The 18,503-nt window shown below is 39.5% G+C and overlaps 1 protein-coding gene across 1 annotated transcript; it reads left to right on the top strand.

Moving 5' to 3' along the window:
- The first annotated feature begins 3,484 nt into the window (after positions 1–3,484).
- samd9l (sterile alpha motif domain containing 9 like) lies at positions 3,485–18,142 on the top strand. The gene is given in 8 exon segments (XM_055149625.1): positions 3,485–3,542; positions 6,921–6,981; positions 7,061–7,098; positions 12,916–14,774; positions 14,776–16,131; positions 16,133–16,297; positions 16,299–16,409; positions 16,411–18,142. Coding segments are annotated over 6 exon segments (4,584 nt in total). The 5' UTR covers positions 3,485–3,542; positions 6,921–6,981; positions 7,061–7,076; the 3' UTR covers positions 17,482–18,142.
- Positions 18,143–18,503: the final 361 nt, after the last annotated feature.

Below are 18,503 nucleotides of genomic sequence, written 5' to 3'. Positions count from 1 at the left end.
ACTGTGCCAATCTTGAGAGACTGTCCAGCTGGGGGTACATTTATCCCTACAATCTTCCCCTGGGTGGGCAACAAATAGTGAAGCCCATAAGTGGGAGGAGCACACGATGTAGAAATTAGTCACTTGACGTAACTATAGTTCTATGAGTGTGTGCGAGCCTACCTACAGGCCCAGCAGGACCGTCTCCCTCTATGAGCTGATGCAAAGAAGGGAGTTATGTGGCTAGCGGCCCGGTGTTTATAGGGCACTGGATTCACAGGGATGTGTCAGGCTGTAGCGATGACTGGCGCCTTGACTGCTTTGCATCGTTCTCAGAGGCTGCCTTGTCGCCAGAGAGGTAATCAATAGTGAAGTCCGTAGGTTGGCTCACACACACTCATAGAACTATAGTTACGTCAAGTAACTGTATACACCTCAGTCAGATGCAGTCATTCCAGCTTAATGCTTCTTTTCTTGCTTGGCAGAAGGTTCTCACTGAAAAGAAGACACAAAAACGGTTCCTTGGACGCACTTTGACTTTAAGTTGAACTCCTCATAAATCGTATAGCACATAGCCATTCATTAGCCTATACTGTACTGTAGTAGTAACCTGCCTTGAGCGGAGAGTTGGGCTTGGGCGGGAGAGAGCACGCTGAATCACAATAGGTCAGGTGTGTGATAAAAGTTTATAAAGACCAATCACTTTGAGTTCGCCCCGACCTACGCCCCCTATATGTACTTCAGGGCTGCATTAGCTGTAATGCTAATATCATGAAATAGATTTTTTAAATTTTAATTGTACAATCAGTCTGAGTTAATAAGTTACTTATGTTTTATTGATGACCATAACGTTATTTTGAAAAGGAAAAAAAAAAAAGAAAGAAAGAAAGAAAAGCATTAACTAGGAGTTACGTTTATTTTACCCTACATCGCGGTACGTGCGGCCGTTGTGAAAAAATATGAGTTTGCTCTGGCCCAGTTAAACAGGTAACACATGAATCAAAAATATAACCACATTTAACATAATCAAAATATGTCTTATGCAGATACACGTTCAATTTTAAACTAAATATATAACCTAATACAAAATAAAATAATGAGTTTATTATGTTTATCTAGGTCAAGTTAGGCAGTGCGGCTCACTTGCGCCCTCTATTGACCATCTGCCACTGCTGGTAACTCTCCACACCGAGCAGTCCAAGCTCTTGACTTCACAGGAAGGGAGCATGCCTTCAGAAGAGCTACACGTGGTATGGTTGGATCTCTTATTATATTTGTATTATCATAAATAAGGGGACATGGACACATCCTTCAAAGTAAACAGTGATCTCTGATGTGATGTTGAAAAGTGCACATAATATGCCCTCTGGTGGAATACATTTAGAATTGTCAATGATTTCTTAATTTAGTACTTACAGTGCACCATTGAAGCGTCTAAATTACACTATTTCTGATCTATGTTATAATGTTGTTTTCTCATCAAAAACATACCCAAAGTTGTTTTTATTTCATTCACACGTTTAACACACAAATCCTGAGTTCTTCTCTCAAACATAAGACACAAAACACAGGAAGTGCTCCACTGTGCTTTTAAACAATATCCTTATCATTTTGACATTTTCAGCCCTAGAATTCAATCAATCAAACTTTATTTGTATAGCACTTTTCATACATTTGATACACATGGGTTCAGTGAGTTGGTTTGGAGCTTAGCTTTGAGCCTCTCTCTCTGAGCTTCAGAACCAATAATTAAAACCTCGGTTTTGCCCTGGCTGAGCTGGAGGAAGTTTGCTGCCATCCAGGACTTAATATCTAAAATGCAGTTAAAAAGGGTATCGATCGGGCTTAGATCATCAAGAGACACGGCAATATAGAGTTGGGTATCATCAGAGTAGCTATGAAAGTTAACACCGTCTATCCTGATGACCCGTCGTAGTGGCAGCATGTAAAGATTAAAAAGGGGTGGACCTGAAAATGAGCCCTGGGGAACACCACACTCCATTTTACATTTTGCGGAGGAGTGCCCCCCAAGACTAACATAAAAATCCCTGTTTGTTAAAAACAATTTGAACCAGTTAAAAACAGACCCAGAGAGACCGATTGTATACAATCTATCTAGTAAAATGCAGTAGTCTACAGTGTTAAATGCTGTCATGAGATCCAACAGCACCAGGACTGACAGGTTCTTTTTGTCCAGGTTGGATCTTATATCATTAAGAATCTTTACTAATGCAGTCTCTGTTAAAAACTATTTTCTCTAAAAATTTTGCTTAAAAACGGCAGATATGACACAATTACTTAGCAGGGAGGGATCCAAGTTATCCTTTTTAAGCAGAGCTTTGACCATGACAGTTTTAAGTGGCGTAGGAAAAACCACTGTCTGCAGCGAAAAATTTACAATGTTAAGAACATCTTGGGCAAAAAAATTTAAAACTGATTTAAAAAGAGATGTAGGAATAGGATCTAAAAAACAAATGGCTGGTTTTAATTGTAAAATTATTTGGTTAAGAGTTGTAGCACCAACCAGGGCCTATTTCTACAAAACAAAAGAGAAACAGAAGCTGTTAACTTAAAAAAACTACCGCTTCATGACATCACAAAGTGGAACAGAACATTTTGAGCTTTGAAAATGTCAACAGCCCAGTAATGCAGAATTACTCAAACATGTGTGAATGAAACAAAACAAAACTAATATATTCTAACATGGCTAAAATTAATAATTTTAAGTGCTATTTTCAGAGTCAGTTTTACTTGTACTGGAGTAATGTTTGATCAGGAGGATGCAAACCAAGTTCTGTAGCTGAGTGAATTATTTATAATATACTTTTTATTATCTGACATACATCATTTGCAATTTAGGGACAGATGTGATTGTGGGACACTCAAGTCCATGCGCAAGGGGATGAGGGCCGTCATCGCCACCTGTGTCTTAAATTTTCAAATTATGCCTTGAGTCGCTTTGGTGGGATACTACTTGTGGTAAATATTCACCATAATTTAAAATCGAAAATTATAATCCCTTAATTTTCCAACTTTTAGTTTAGTCGCGCGCTTATTTCTAAAACAGAATCCCTCTACATAAATTCCACCCAAAATGCAGGTTTCCACATGCGTACTCAGCAAAACAACTTTGTAAAAACGTCCTAAATAATTAGCCCTAGTTCATCCACTATTTGCCTTTTTGCCTACTGTTTGCCTTGCCCGGCACGAAAAATTATGTTTCTGTTTTATTTTTTGTAATGCCAACTTTGCCAGAGGAACTGCAGATGAAAAATAAAGCCCAAGGCTGTCCTATAATCTGTCATATGTGTCTAAATATCCAGTATCAGTCATTGTTATCCCTTTTCATAAATAAACAAATAAACCTGCCATATGTACTTAAATGTGTTTATAGCCAGCATGTAAATCTACCAGCATTTGACAATTGGGGAGTGTCGAGCCTGCAAAGAAAGACATTTTTACATTCTCTTTTGCCACACCCAAAAGTCTATAAACTGCGACAGCAGCACTGCTGTGGCGCAATTCAGGAAGAACAACACCATGAGCAGCCTGCCTTATCAGAGGTTTGTACAGTTTTTCTTCTGTGAAATTAAGCGATTAAATCTATTAAATCTGCATTTTCCTTTTAAAGAGAGGAAAGAGGTGTGTATTAGGAGTAGCTAGTTTATAACCTATAGAGATCAGAATAGGCAAAAACTTTGTGACGGACTTAACCCTCACGCTCTCCTCGGGGTCAAATAGACCCGAAAAAAACTTTTTTTTTCCCCTTCCCGCTCTCTTGGGGTGGGTCAATCAGACCCAAAAATGTATTTTCTCGCCTGGAGAGAAACTAAATGAAAATAAATTTAGATTGACCCACCCAAGAGAGCGGGAAGGGGAAAACATTTTTCTATAAAGGTCTATGTGACCCCGAGGAGAGCGTGAGGATTTTAACCATGTTTAGTGTAAAAAGTAAAACTACTTGTTGCTCGATTATGCAGTCTATAGTCTATAGTATCATAGGTATCATTTTGCTTCCGCAAGTCCACAATAGCAGGGTTATAAAGCCTTTAGTCTTATATATATATATATATATATATATATATATATATATATATATATATATATATATATATATATATATATATATATATATATACGGTGACGTTACTCAAGCTTAATAATTCTGTCGTGTATTAACGCAGTTATCAGTTATCAGACCGTTCCAGTCTCGCCATTTCCTCACTCTCTTTGCTCAGCACATACACAGGAGTGAGTCCAATCTCTAGTCCAAATTCCGTTTGAGGTTTTATAAGTTTCCAAAAAAAGTTTGTGATCACGAAGAAACTGGCCGCTAAAGTCAGTCTGCAAACCGAGAGTGCCGCTAAATTGGCCTACATGATTAGTGATCTATCAGTGGCGTTCCGCGGAATTTGGTTTCACTTTCGACGTTGGAAGTTTCCACTCCACTGTCTGTGCCCCGTTTGCTCTTGCGCGGTGCAGGGAGCTTTATTCCGAAGCCCCGCTAAGTACGGTTAGAAACTACCCTTTTAGCGAATGGAGTTTGCTTTACAAATTAATTACCTGAAATATTTAAACGTAATTGTGAAAAAAAATTAATAAATAAAAAGAAAAAAGGGATTGTGCACATATGTTTTATTAAACATTTAATATTTAATGTATTATGATAATTAATTAATTAATTAATTTTTATGAAAAAAATAAATAAAATAAAATTCTTTTTAAAAATCAATATCTTTCAGGTCAAGTAACCTAAAAACTCCAGACTAAATTATTTTAATAGTCCTTTGTCATCAGGAATCACACACACCTTTTGGTTTTCAGAATGAACCCTTTGTGGGATTTTCAGGATTTTTTTTTCCTCATGAAAATCTGAGATTTTTTTCAATTGCTTCTAAGGCAGATGATATAGCAATCCAAGTTATTATAGTAGTCCTAGTCCTCAGGTGTCATGCACACCTTTTTGGTTTTCTGAATTAACCCTTAATTCTGAAAGGAAGTCATCATCCTCAGGTTTCCAAACATCTTCTGGTTTTGTGACATAAGTGTGAATACAGTCCATTGCATGATCTGGGTCTGAATCTAACGGACTCTGAAACCTAATAAATCTGAACAGTTCGAAAGCTACAGATGTTCACAGATTACATGTCTAGCATTTAAACTGCACAAAACTCCCTGTCTATGCCAATATCTACATAACGAAGTTGAGTTTTAATTGTAATTGTAGAATTAGTCTGCGTTAACAAGTTACTTATGTTATATTCTTGACCATAACGTTATTTTTGCTCAGGAGTAGTTCACTAATGCTAAAAGTTGTCCACATTTACATTTTTTTTTTCTTTCTTACGTTGATAATTGTGGATAAATCCTTCATGGACAGAATATGTCCTTTGTCGACTTTGTTGGATGAGGATTTGGTGATGGGGCAGATTTATGAAGCTGGTGGAAAATATGTTAGACATTTCCACAGATATTTTGCCATAGAATAGCATTAACCAGGAGTTACGTTTACTTTACCCTACATCGCGACACTTCCGTTTTTTGGCAAAGTCCTTGAAAAAGCTGTTTACTAACAACTTACTAACTTTCTCCAAATGAACAGCTCCTTTGATGTTCCTGATGTTGATCACGTTTTAGAGCTCACCACAGCACTGAGACTGCTCTTATCAAGGTGACAAATGACATCCGCCTGAATACTGATGCAGGGAAAGTCTCAATCTTGATCCTGTTAGATCAGCAGGTGTCTCAGTCTTGATTCTGTTAAATCTGAGTGCTGCTTTTGACACTGTCGATCATGGGATCCTCTTACAAAGACTAAGGGACTGGGTGGGCATCTCTGGTACTGCACTAAACTGGTACAAGTCCTATGGAGAAGACAGGAAGTATTTTGTTGAAAATGGAAACTGTGTCTCAGATCACATAGCCCTGACCTGCGGGGTGCCCCAGGGGTCAATCCTGGGCCCTCTTTTGTTCAATCTCTACATCCTGCCGTTAGGTCAGTTAATCTGCAGCAGTAATGTGTCCTACCATATCTATACAGACGACACTCAGATCTATGTCTCACTGGCAGCAGGGGACTATAGACCAGTGAACAAACTCTGCCACTGCATCCAACAGATCAGTATGTGGTTACAAAACAACTTTCTCCAGCTAAACTCAGACAAGACTGAAGTCATAGTCTTTGGCCCACAGAAACAAAGAGACCGTGTGAGCAGTCACCTCCAGTCTCTAAAACTTTCAAATCAGGCAAGAAATTTAGGGGTAATAATGGACTCTTGAACTTTAACAGTCAATCAATAACATCTGCAGCCTTTTACCATCTGAAAAACATAGCAAAACTCAAAGGTATAATGTCTAAAGCAGACTTGGAGAGACTTATCCACGCATTTGTCTCCATTAGGTTAGACTACTCTATTGGCCTGCTCTCCAAAATGAGCTGTGTACGAGCGCATAAGTCCTGTGCTCAGGTCTCTGCACTGGCTTCCTATCTTTCCTAACTTTAAATCAGCTTTGTCTCTCCATGTCCAAGCACCAAAGTACATCTCTGACATGTTAGTGCCATATGAACCACCTCGCACTCTGGGGACTTCAGGGACCAGCCTCCTGCTGGTGCCCAGAGTCAGAACTAAACACAGGGAGTCAACGTTTCAAATTCATGCAGCTAAAACCTGGAACAATCGTCCTGAAAATGTGAGACAGGACTCTACTTTACTCTGTTTAAATCCAGGCTCAAAACAGTTCTGTTTAGCTGTGCACATGATTGAAAGTTTTTTATTTTTCATTCTGAACTCTTCTCTCTAATTTAATGTCTGTCTCTTTTTTATTTTTATGGTGATTATTTATGTTTTGATTTGTTCTTATTGTGATTTTAATGTATTTCTTTTTTAATGTATTTTGTTAGTGGTTGTATAGTGAATAACAACTTGTCTTTTCATCCCCAGGTTTCCTCTGCTTGCCTCAGTTTTTAAACTCGGAATTTTTGTTTTCAAATGATCCTTTCAGGTAAGTGCCAGCTGTGAGTGGAGAACACATTGAATAAGAACTTGCTCATTTTTCTTCGTCATTTTTTTTTCTTTGGCAGGCACAGTCATAATTAAATGGAGGAGAGTTCTACAATAGGTAAGTAAATCTTACTCAGTGTGTGTTTGTGTGGTGAATGAGGGACCTTGTAAAATGGGCCCGTATCTCTTCACTCTTAAACTACTTGTGATCTACATGTGACTTATCAAATGTGTATTCAGTTCATGGGGTTCTGCCTCGCTTAGGGGAACAAACATTAGGTCCCCTTGTTGTACATTTTTATTAACAACTTAGATCAACAACTTTAAAGTTAAGATATGGGTTAAAATATGTATTATAGTTATATAACTAGAGAAATCCCACCATGTGTATTTTGAAAGGGATAATTGCACTCTGCATGGATGATAGCAACCAGCACTCCATAGCATTCTACAAGTTAATAGACCTCAACAGTGACTGCCCACCCCCAGTTCCAGAACTAAATTTCCCATTAATTATTCTCATAGACGTTCTGAAATAAATAAAGAAATAAAAGTTTGAAAGCTTGGTCAGAGCTAATCAGCTATGTGGTAACTAACTAATGCCCAAGACCTGGCTGTTTACTTTATAAACCATGAAGTTATTAAAATATTTTGCAGAATCTTACATTTTAAACAGCTTTTTTGAACACCCGCATTATGGCTATTATACTTACCATGTTGCTGCTTAACCGCTGCTATGTTTATGAATTCTTATTTGAGTTTTTCTGTAAGTCTGTGGGGAAAATGAATGGAAAATTTACTTCTGGAACCTAAGCAAGCAGTTGCTGTTGAGCTCCATCAGCCTTTGCCAACAATAGGTTGTTCAATATGCCAACTGGACAAAAGTTTATTTAAGTCGACTTTTGCAGTTGACAAATTGAATTTATCCTTTGCCATCGACAACAGATTGTGTTCACAATCTAGAATAGGATGATTATTATAGTTTAGAATTGAGGGCAGGGGCCAAAACTCTGTTGACCTTGCTCAGGAAACTCATCATTCGGATGTCATCAACATATCCTGTGGGGGTGAAGCTGTAGACACTGCTCTGTTTAAATCTCTGTTAGACTTTAATCTGAGTTTTACAATTTAAGATAAAAACTGACTTGCTGGAACTACACCCATAAAATTACAGTCATAAACTTAGCCTACAGCTTTTCAATTTGTAACTGTCACCTTTTTAGTTGAAAATCAAACTCCTAAACAGCACCATGAAAGTTCGTATTGATCACAGGTGTTATGTCCCCTATGTCCAACAAGGAACACAACGTGTATAAAACAACCCTTGAGGCAAAGTCAGTTTGGCAGATATTTTATTTGACAGCCAAACCTTCATTAAAGTGCACAAAAAAAATGAACAAACGGTTGGTGGGAGGAGGCGTGGGCCAGTTGTGCCAAATCAACAAACAAAAAGGTTTACCAAAACAGGCCCTAACTGAAAACTAGGCTACAAAAAGGAAAGAAATCAAAAGCCTAGCCTACCTGGTCTAAAAAACAGAATTTGGAAAACTCAAAACAACAAGGGTGGCAACAACTGATAACTAGTGTGTCTAACAACAAAAATCTACGTGATGAAATGTACAGGGATCCCCAAACTTACCTAACCAGTCCTCCCACCAAACAAACCTGGGCTAGCAGCCATATACACAGAGGGAGAGAGAGAGAGAGAAAGAGGCAGCACACAGCTCCTTTTAAATGGCCCTCTCCACTCTGATTGGCAGCCAGCTGGCCAATCAGCTCCAGTTCCGGTCACACCCACAGCACCTGAACACACAGGGCAGAGGAGAGAGCAGTACAAAAACAAAACAAATGCCTGCATGTAACACCCCCACCCTTATAAATTCAAACATAGTTTGAATGCTTGTTACTATGGAATCCTTGATAAAGCATCGGCAACTATGTTTTCAGATCCTCTTTTATGTTTAATTTCCAGATTGTAATTTTGCAGGATCAGTGACCATCTCATGAGGCGCTGATTCTTGTTGTACATTCTTGAAAGAAATGTAAGGGGATTATGATCAGTGAATACTGTGATGGGCTGGGGACCAGAACTAAGATAGACTTCGAAGTGTTGCACTGCAAACAATAAGGCTAGGGTTTCCTTCTCAACAGTAGAGTACTTTAACTGATGTTTGTCAAATTTGCGGGAGAAATAACTTACAGGATGGTCAATGCCTTGATCATCTTCTTGGAGAAGGACAGCTCCAGCTCCCACCATGCTAGCATCCACCTCCAGTTTGAATGGGCGCTGGAAGTCTGGAGCAGACAAAACAGGGGTGCAACACAGAATAGCTTTTAAGCTTTCAAAAGATTTTTGACACTCATCGGACCAAATGAAGGGCTTAGCGGGGCTTGTGAGAGCAGTCAAAGGCGCTGCTACTGAGGAGAAGTTCTTACAGAACCGGCGATAGTATCCAGCCATGCCTAGGAAGCGGCGCAACTCCCTTCTTGCTGTAGGCGTAGGGAAGGTAATGATGGCTGCGATTTTACCTTCCACTGGGCACACTTTTCCACCGCCAACCTGCTGACCAAGATATTGTACAGTGCCTTGTCCAAATTCACATTTGGCAAGATTAAGGGTTAGTGATGCAGCAGACAGTCTTTTAAAAACTTCCCTCAGGGTTGCTATATGACCAGCCCAATCATTGGTATACACAACAATATCATCCAAATATGCTCTGCAGTTTGGTACGCCTCCCAACACTTTATTTACCAACCTCTGAAAAGTGGCCGGGGCATTGCAGAGTCCAAATGGCATGACGGTGTACTGGAGGAAGTAATCTGGGGTCACAAAAGCTGAAATATCAGAGGCGCGGGGGTTAACGGAACTTGCCAATATCCCTTTAACATGTCGAGTTTACTCACGTAGGTCGCAGGACCTATTTCATCAATACAGTCATCAATAAGTGGCAGAGGATGAGCATCTGGTACAGTTACAGCATTGACCTTTCTGAAATCTGTACAAAACCTGGGGCTCCCATCAGCTTTTGTATCAAGGAGACAAGGAGAACTCCAGGGACTTGAGCTGGGCACAGCAAGTCCATTTTGTATTAAGTACTCGGCTTCCTTTTTCATAATTTCCCTCTTAGCTGGACTGACCCGATAAGCATGCTGCTTAATTGGCGAAGGGTTAGTCAGGACAATATCATGTGATATAACTGATGTTTGAGAGGGAATGTCACTGAATAGTCTGGGAAAGTCCAATATAAGTTGTGTGATGTCATCACCTTTATCATTGGGAAGTTTTGACAGATAGCTAGACAGATTTGTCAGTATTTGGCTGTTGCTGAGCTTAGCTCCTTGGGGTGTGGCACTCTGCATTAGTAGGCCATCTTCAGGATCTGAGGAGCTCACCTTTGTGAATGCAGCAACAGTGGAAGGAATCTTGTCAACACAGGGACTGGCCGGTTCAGGTTGGTCACTCCGAGCCTGGTAGAGTTTCAGCATATTCACGTGGCAAACTCTGGAGCGCCGCCTCCGGTCCGGTGTGTGAATGACATAGTTGGTGTCGCTCAGTTTCTTGTCTACAACATAGGGACCAGAAAATTTAGTAGAGAGTGAAGAGCCAGGTATAGGTAAAAGAAGCAGAACTTTGTCACCAGGCTGGAATGTATGGACAACTGATTTTTTATCAAAATTCCTCTTCATTTTGGTCTGAGAGGAGGCCAGAGCTTCTTTAGCCAAAGAGCAGGCTCTTTTTAAACGCTCTCTGAGTGTAGAGACATATTCAGAAATGTTTTTGACCGTTTTTGTAGGAGTAATGAGCTGTTCTTTGAGAATTTTCAATGGGCCTCTGACTTCATGTCCGAAGACTAGCTGTGCTGGACTGAAGCCTAATGATTCCTGTACAGCTTCTCTAGCAGCAAAGAGCACCAGTGGTACCCCATCATCCCAATCCTTTTGTGACTCAAGGCAGTGCTTTCTCAGCATCGATTTCATAGTCTGATGGAATCTTTCAAGTGCACCTTGACTTTCAGGATGGTATGGACTGGAGGTGACATGTTTGATTCCCAAAGCGTGCAGAGCATGGGCGAAAACTTTGGATTTAAAATTGGTACCTTGATCCGTTTGGACAACCTTTGGCAACCCAAATGTAGAGAAGAATTTTACCAGAGCCTTGGTGATGACAGGAGAGGTGATTTTCCTCAGGGGTACTGCTTCAGGGTACCTGGTGGAGGTACACATAATGGTGAGCAAAAACTGATTTCCGGTTTTAGTTCTTGGCAACGGCCCCACACAATCAATGATGACTTTTTCAAATGGCTCACCCATCACTGGTATTGGACACAGTGGTGCAGGAGGAATCACCTGGTTAGGCTTTCCGGCCATTTGGCAAACATGACATGTTCGACAGTGTTTAACAACATCCGACTTTAGTCCAGGCCAGAAGAAATGCTTTAGTACCCGGTTGTAGGTTTTAGTGACACCCATATGTCCGGAGCATGGGTGGTCATGGGCTAAAGACAACACTTGGGCACGATAAACTGTGGGCACTACAACTTGATAAGTGACATGTTCACCTTCAGTTCCGGTGGCCTCACTGTTCCAATGACGCATGAGCAGGCCATCATCCAGTATATATGCCACTCTGCTCTTTGTGGCTCCTTCCTGTTCAACAACAGAGAAACATTTTAATAGTGTCTTGTCACTTTTCTGTGCCGTGATGAACTCCGCTCTTGTGGCTGGTAGTTTAACTGCACCCATGGGTGCTGGACATTTTTCCTCAGTTGTATTGTCATGCTCAGTTTGGTAACCGTTCTCAACCAGAAAACTGTCAGACAAGTCCACAACATCATTTCGGGCTTGAGACCTTGTGACAGCACATTCAGGGAACACATCAATATGGTCAGATTCTGTGCTTTGGTCGTACCTCTGGTACGGGGGACACTTTACCTCCTGCCAGATCATTACCCAAGATGAAATCAACACCTTTAATTGGCAAGGCAGGGAGGACAGCAACTTTGAAATGTCCTTTTACTAGTGCAAAATTGACATAAATGTTGTGTAGCGGGGCAGGAATAAAACTCATCCCCACTCCCTGGACGATAGCACTAGTATGACATGAAGTTTCATCTGATAGGGGGAGAATTCCCGCTCTGATTATGGACTGAGAACCCCCTGTATCTCGTAGTACAGTCACTGGATATTTGTCATTATTTTCTGTGACTGAGACATAACCCTCTGAAATGAATGGTTTGAAACAGGAGTCAGCTTCTGAGTTTGTACTGTGTGAAAACTGATTAAATCTACATTTCCATTACAACCTGAAAAGGGGCCTTCCTCTCCACTCTGATTGGCAGCCAGCTGGCCAATCAGCTCCAGTTCCGGTCACACCCACAGCACCTGAACACACAGGGCAGAGGAGAGAGCAGTACAAAAACAAAACAAATGCCTGCATGTAACAACAGGCTTCCGAAAATGTCCATTTAAAACCATTTTGTATTTTTCTTGAGTTTTCAGACTATCCCTTTTTTACAGTGTTTGTTAATGTGTGGATTGTGTCTCCTTGGTGCTGCTGAACATTCCACCTTACAGATATATATGCAGAACAGTCCCAGTGTGATGTCACTGCAAAGGATCAATATAATAAAAAAAAGTTTTCTCATCAGTCTTGAATGCAGGTTGCCAGTGTTAGTCAGTCATAAATTAAACTGCATAGCACTTCAGAGTATGAGCAGTGGTCAAGTCCTTGTACCCTCTGCTGCAAAATGAAATAAAATATTGTACCTTCACTTTTTTCCCATATACTACAAACATATATTTCCTACTCTCTGGTAAAGATAATAGTCTGCTACAGTTGAACTGTCATCTTCCATTCTGCTATAAAACAGCACCATAAGTTACTGTGTATACTTTTCACTTGACGCTAATGTATGTATCTGATATGTCATTATAGGAATGCAGAACAACATGGACCTTGACAAATGGACAGAAGATGATGTTGGCTCCTGGCTAAAGCATATTGGAATTAAAGAGCTCTATATAAATAAACTTAAGGATGAGGAGGTTACTGGACCAGTCCTTGCCAGTCTATGTGATAACTTTCTCAGAAAGAATATCGGAATGAAAAGTGGCCAAATTCAGCATCTGCTTAGTAAAAGAGACCAGCTACTAAAAGCTCCACAGCAAAAAGAAACAGGGCTTAATGCAAATGACAAAGAGATACAGAAAGACCACACTACAGAACAAAGCCTTGATTGTGAGTCCCAGGCACAGCAGCAAAATGTTCCCTTACAAAGCAGTGAATATATAGACACATTGACTTGGAGTGAATACTGTGAATTTGATAATGATGGAAAAGACTTCAGATATATCAAACACAGTCTACTTGCACCTGAGACAGGAACTGAAAATCTGTTGGTGCCATGCCATGAATACAAATCACTTGAAATAGCTCAAAAACTGGACTCAAAAAGGCTCCAAGTAAAAGTTGCAAGTGAGGTTTTGAGATTTGCCTGTGCTTGCATGAACATGAGATCCAATGGAACCATTCATTTTGGTGTTATGGATAAAGTGAAAGGTTCTTACAAGCACGGCGAAATTGTTGGAATAGAAGTCAGAAACCGTGAGGACTTTGTGGATGCATTAGATTATATTGAAAAATGTTTCAAGGATTCAAGTGAACAATGTGATGCTAGAAAATGCATAAGAAACCCAAGGTTCATCGAAGTTATAGAAAAGGAAACTACAGGGAAAACATATGTGGTTGAATATGATGTTGTTCCAGAAGTCAGCATTGTAAAAGATAAATTTTACTCAGTTGGTGTCCCAAAATTTCATGAAAAAGATAAAAAAATTAAGCTTGAAATCAAAGTTCCCTATTGTAGAGTTGGGGCAAACACACCTCAAATTTCCACAGACAACTTTGTTTCTTTCATTCAAAGCCTTACAAAAAAAGACCAGCAGAGAGAGGAAGCTGAGTGCACGAAACACCCCACAACTTTTGAATATAAAGAGGATCAGAGAAGAAAGCTTTCAATCCTTTTAACATCTGGAAGGAAGCACATGGACAATTCTTTGTACTACATAATTGTAACCAACAAGTTTCACCCCCAACACCTAGAACACATAGCCTTTCTGGTTAACATGAACACCGTTTGTGTTTTTGATTTTGACCCTGATTCTTTAGAAACAGGTTTATGTGCAGCATTTAGAAAACAGAAAGCTGTGACTCCCCACTTTCTTCATGATTATTTAAATGAGGAACAATCTAATTTGTTAGATTTTTCTAACAAATTGGGCCTTTTTGAAAAAGTCAGCTGGATTTTCTGCAATGGTAGAAATGACTTTCATAAAAAAGAGAAACCATGTGATGAGAAAACATGGATTAAGACGAAAAAAAAGAAATTGAAAAAAGCTGTGTCATTTATCTGTAATGAACTTTTACCACGGAGATCTTTTATAGTGCTCTTCATGTTGATGTCTGATGTTCAACAGCCACTTGTTGAGACTTTTTCTGAATTTTATGAGGAAATGAATGGACATGAATCTCTAGTGGTATTATCTGAGTCAAAGGAAAACTACAAAAAATGGTCAAGTCTGGCTCAGATTTGTTGTGAGATTTCTACACTCAACGAGATCGCTGTCACTGGAATGCCTCTCAGCCACATGAATGCCACTGTTCAAAGCATCCAACTTTCAAAAAACCAAACCACCAGGACATTACCTGTCTCTAATGGTGGGGTTTGCTATCTAAAGTCGACTGATGAAGCAATGCTTCATTCTTTAGAAATTATCAGTGTTGACCAGTGTGAGAAACACTGATCTGGACATCATGGACCAAAATGAAATTAACGCAACAGAGAATCGTTTCTATCATGGTGGTAAAATTGACTGGATAAACTTTTGGCTTTCTGACAAACACAAGTGTGGAAATATCATTAAAAGAGATGCTTTTCATGAAGCAAACAGCATGCTGGAGAAGATAATATCTCCCAAGCCCTCACGCCCAATTGAGAATGTGAACATATACCATCAACCTGGCAGTGGAGGAAGTACAGTGGCAAGACAACTCCTCTGGAGCTGGAAGAATAAAGTACGGTGTGCGGTTGTGAAGCAATGTAAGGAAATCACCACTGTGTCTGAACATGCAGTGAAACTAAGAGAATACGAAGAAAGAGACCAAAACAACTGTTTCCCTGTGCTCTTGCTCTTAGAAGACCAAAAAACAGAGGACATAGATAATCTCAGACGGGAACTCAGAAATAACATTACATCAAAAAACATAACTTCTTCAGCCCTGTGCTTCATTCTGCTCATTTGCAACAGAACCAATGATCCAGAGAGAGCTTGTAGAATGTTACCATCTCAAAATGTGGCCATCACTCATAAACTGTCACAAAATGAAAAGCCAATGTTCTCCAAGAAACATAAAGAACTGGAGGATCAGTTGGAATTGCCACACCCAGATTACATCCTTACATTTGTGCTGATGAGTAAAGGGTTTGACAAAGATTACATTGTTCATTTTGTTAGAAATACACTTTCTCTAATTGATCGTTCTTCATCAGTCACTCACCTTATCAGATTTGTTGCTCTATTGAACAGCTATGTGGAAAGTTCCTACCTGTCTATGTCACATTGTGAGGCCTATATGGGGATTGTATCTTACATACCTAACATGCAGTACCATGCATTTGTAGATGCACTCAGTGAGGAAGCTAAATTACTTTTTGTAGATCTCAGAGACAATACAACACACTTTTCGTCCATACGTATTATCCATAAACTGGTGGCTGAAGAACTTTTGAAGCAGCTGTCCAAGGACCTACCACAAAGTGCTATAGCAAAAGCCCTCATCCAAAACAATGTACTGATCAATCACAGGTTTGGTAGGGATGAGTTCCTAAAGTTCATTAAAGCCTTAGTCATCAGACGAAATAAAAAGAGCAGAGGAGATTCTGAAGATACTGCTTTTTCACCTCTCACTGAGCACATCACAATAACAGAGGGGCTACAGAAAGCCATTGAGCTGCTGACAAATGCTTATAACTCTTTGGGAAAAGATGGCATTGTGGCACAACAGCTTGCCCGTTTGCTTTACACAAACCAGAAGTTTGAGGAGGCCCTCGAATGGGCTGAGAAAGCAAAGTCTTTTCTTCCATCTGATACGTTTTGTTCTTGACACATTGGGACAAGTTTACAAGCGATGGTTTTATCACTTGTTTGACAGTGTTGAAGAGGAACTCCTCTCTCCCGAGAGAGGAGTTGAAATCATAAGCACTGCACTTAAAGCAATTTCTGCTTTCAGAGACTCTGAAAAGACCCCCAAAAAAGACAACTGTGAGTCTTAACAGCTCATATTTTGGGGAAGTGGATGTGGGCTGCAGATTGTTAAAATTCCTAACAAAAGTTGATATTTTTGCAATCACAACAGGTAAATCACTGCTGATTGAACTATCTACTAACAGAGTACATCCCAGAAACAGTCAAAAAACCCTGGCAGAAGTTTCATTCACTGTTAAAAGGATTACAGAAGGGTTTGTTGAATGCACTTGAACGCATTTCAGAAGATCTGTGTTACTTTCAAACTGACTTTAGTGAGGAAGATGTGGAGCTTGATGCAAGTGATCTTGAACAGTTATACAGACCACGAGAGTGGCTCACTAGGAAAAGTAAAGTTTATGCTGAGTTTTTTTGCAAACAGCTGGATGACAACAATGTCCATACTGACAGTGCTACTGCTGTACCCTCTCCCCCTCAAAACTCTCAATTTCAAAGACAGATGATGACTTACAAACTTGGAGGTGGAAATGTGACATCAATCATGTCCTTAATCTATAACAAAGATACAAAGGCATCTGGAGACAAACTGGAGAGAATACTTGACATGTACCATCCGTTGCAAGACCTTGATCCAGAGGAAGTTGGACATTTTATCTATTGCCAAATTGCTCTTAACTGTATCAAGCCAGGATCCTCAAAGCTTCAGACTCACAAGCATCTTCAAGATCTTTACAAGTGGTCTTTTAAGAAAGGAAAGTTTCATTTATCAATAAATGGTCTCTACCTTGCCACCCTTCTCTTCTGGCCTGAAACAGACAGCGAACTCAATCCCTTCGATAGTAAGATCCTGTTAACAGCTATTGATCATCTCCAAAAATACACAGAAGAAAAAATACAAAGGAAACGCAGAACTGTGGACCATTTCTACTTTGGAAAGGCTAAGGGCCTTAATAAGATAGTTCACAAAAGTGTGATTGAAAAACAAACTGGAAGTTCTGAGAGAAAAGAAAAATGGTTGGGAGGGGAAGTTTGGAAAACACCCACAGTAACGAAGTTGTTGAAGCGCTTTGATGGATGGACTGAAAATGGAAGGTTATTTGTCAAGTGTGGCGATAAAGAGATCAGGGTATCTCCTAGATATTCTGCCTCCATGCCTCTTGGCTATGAGAACGTAACATTTTATTTGGGCTTCTCATTTGGTGGAGTTGTTGCTTCTGACATTCAAGTTAAGGAGTAAAAGCAATAAGATTTTATATACTCAAAATATGCAACAGTTCTCAGCATTTTCACACCAGCAACATCTTTTGATTACACCCAAGCTGTTCTATAGAGGTTAGGTGACAGAACTATGGGCAACATAACTGACAAAATGTGTTTCTTATATTTTGTGTGTGTGCGTGTGTGTGTGTGTATGTGTGCAGTGTCCATTTGGTTTAGCTGTTGACTGGTTTTCTACTGTTGACTTGACAAACTAAATATTTAGATTTCTAGACTTTTATATTTGGTATTGCACTAGCAGCTCTTTCACATTTTTAATATGTTCTGAGCTTTAGAAAAGGTCATTACTGACACTTACACTAAGAATGTTGCCAATCATTCTAAAAATTTGGCATGTTGTGATTTCATAACTATGGACTCCAGTGCAGGTCCCAGTCTAGCCTAAATCAGAGTTAACCACAGTGTCAAACCAGTCAGATGTCCTGAGATTAAAGCAAAAGGTAAAGGCTGAAACGGAATTTGATATGCCTATTTCTTTTTATTATTATTGTTATTATTGTGTCATGGATGAAAACATGCATGTAACATTTTTGAAAAATACTGTTGTCTCTGACTGTTAAAATTTGTGAAACGGCTACTCTGTTGGGCGATTAACCTATTAAAATATTCACAAAGTTCCAGACTGTTCCGTGTCCAATCATATACACCTTAATCTACTCATTTTTTATTTATCCATCCAGAAGCCATTTTCAGTTTGCACTAGGATTTATTCTACTCTAGTTATTCTAGTTAGCTGTGTCCAGATTTAGAGCTTGGCTTTTTAATTTAAATTTTCTTTCTCTAAAATTTTTTAGTTTTAATTTAAAAACTGGTAAATGCTTATCGTTTAGATCTCTAGTTGTTCTTTAGTCAATAATGCAACCATCCTACTGCATGCCTGATCAGCTAGTCCTTTTAACTTCTAAAAAAAAAAAAAAAAAAGTTTGGTGCTTTGATTGGTGATTCTCAAACCCAACTAAAACTGGGCAAATAGGATGTAGT

Source organism: Boleophthalmus pectinirostris, unplaced genomic scaffold (genome assembly GCF_026225935.1).
Source record: "Boleophthalmus pectinirostris isolate CB_2022bp ecotype Guang Dong unplaced genomic scaffold, ASM2622593v1 HiC_scaffold_13, whole genome shotgun sequence".
Taxonomy (NCBI): Eukaryota; Metazoa; Chordata; class Actinopteri; order Gobiiformes; family Gobiidae; genus Boleophthalmus; species Boleophthalmus pectinirostris.
Note: the sequence above shows the minus strand (reverse complement) of the source record. Positions and strands in the feature narration are given on the sequence as shown.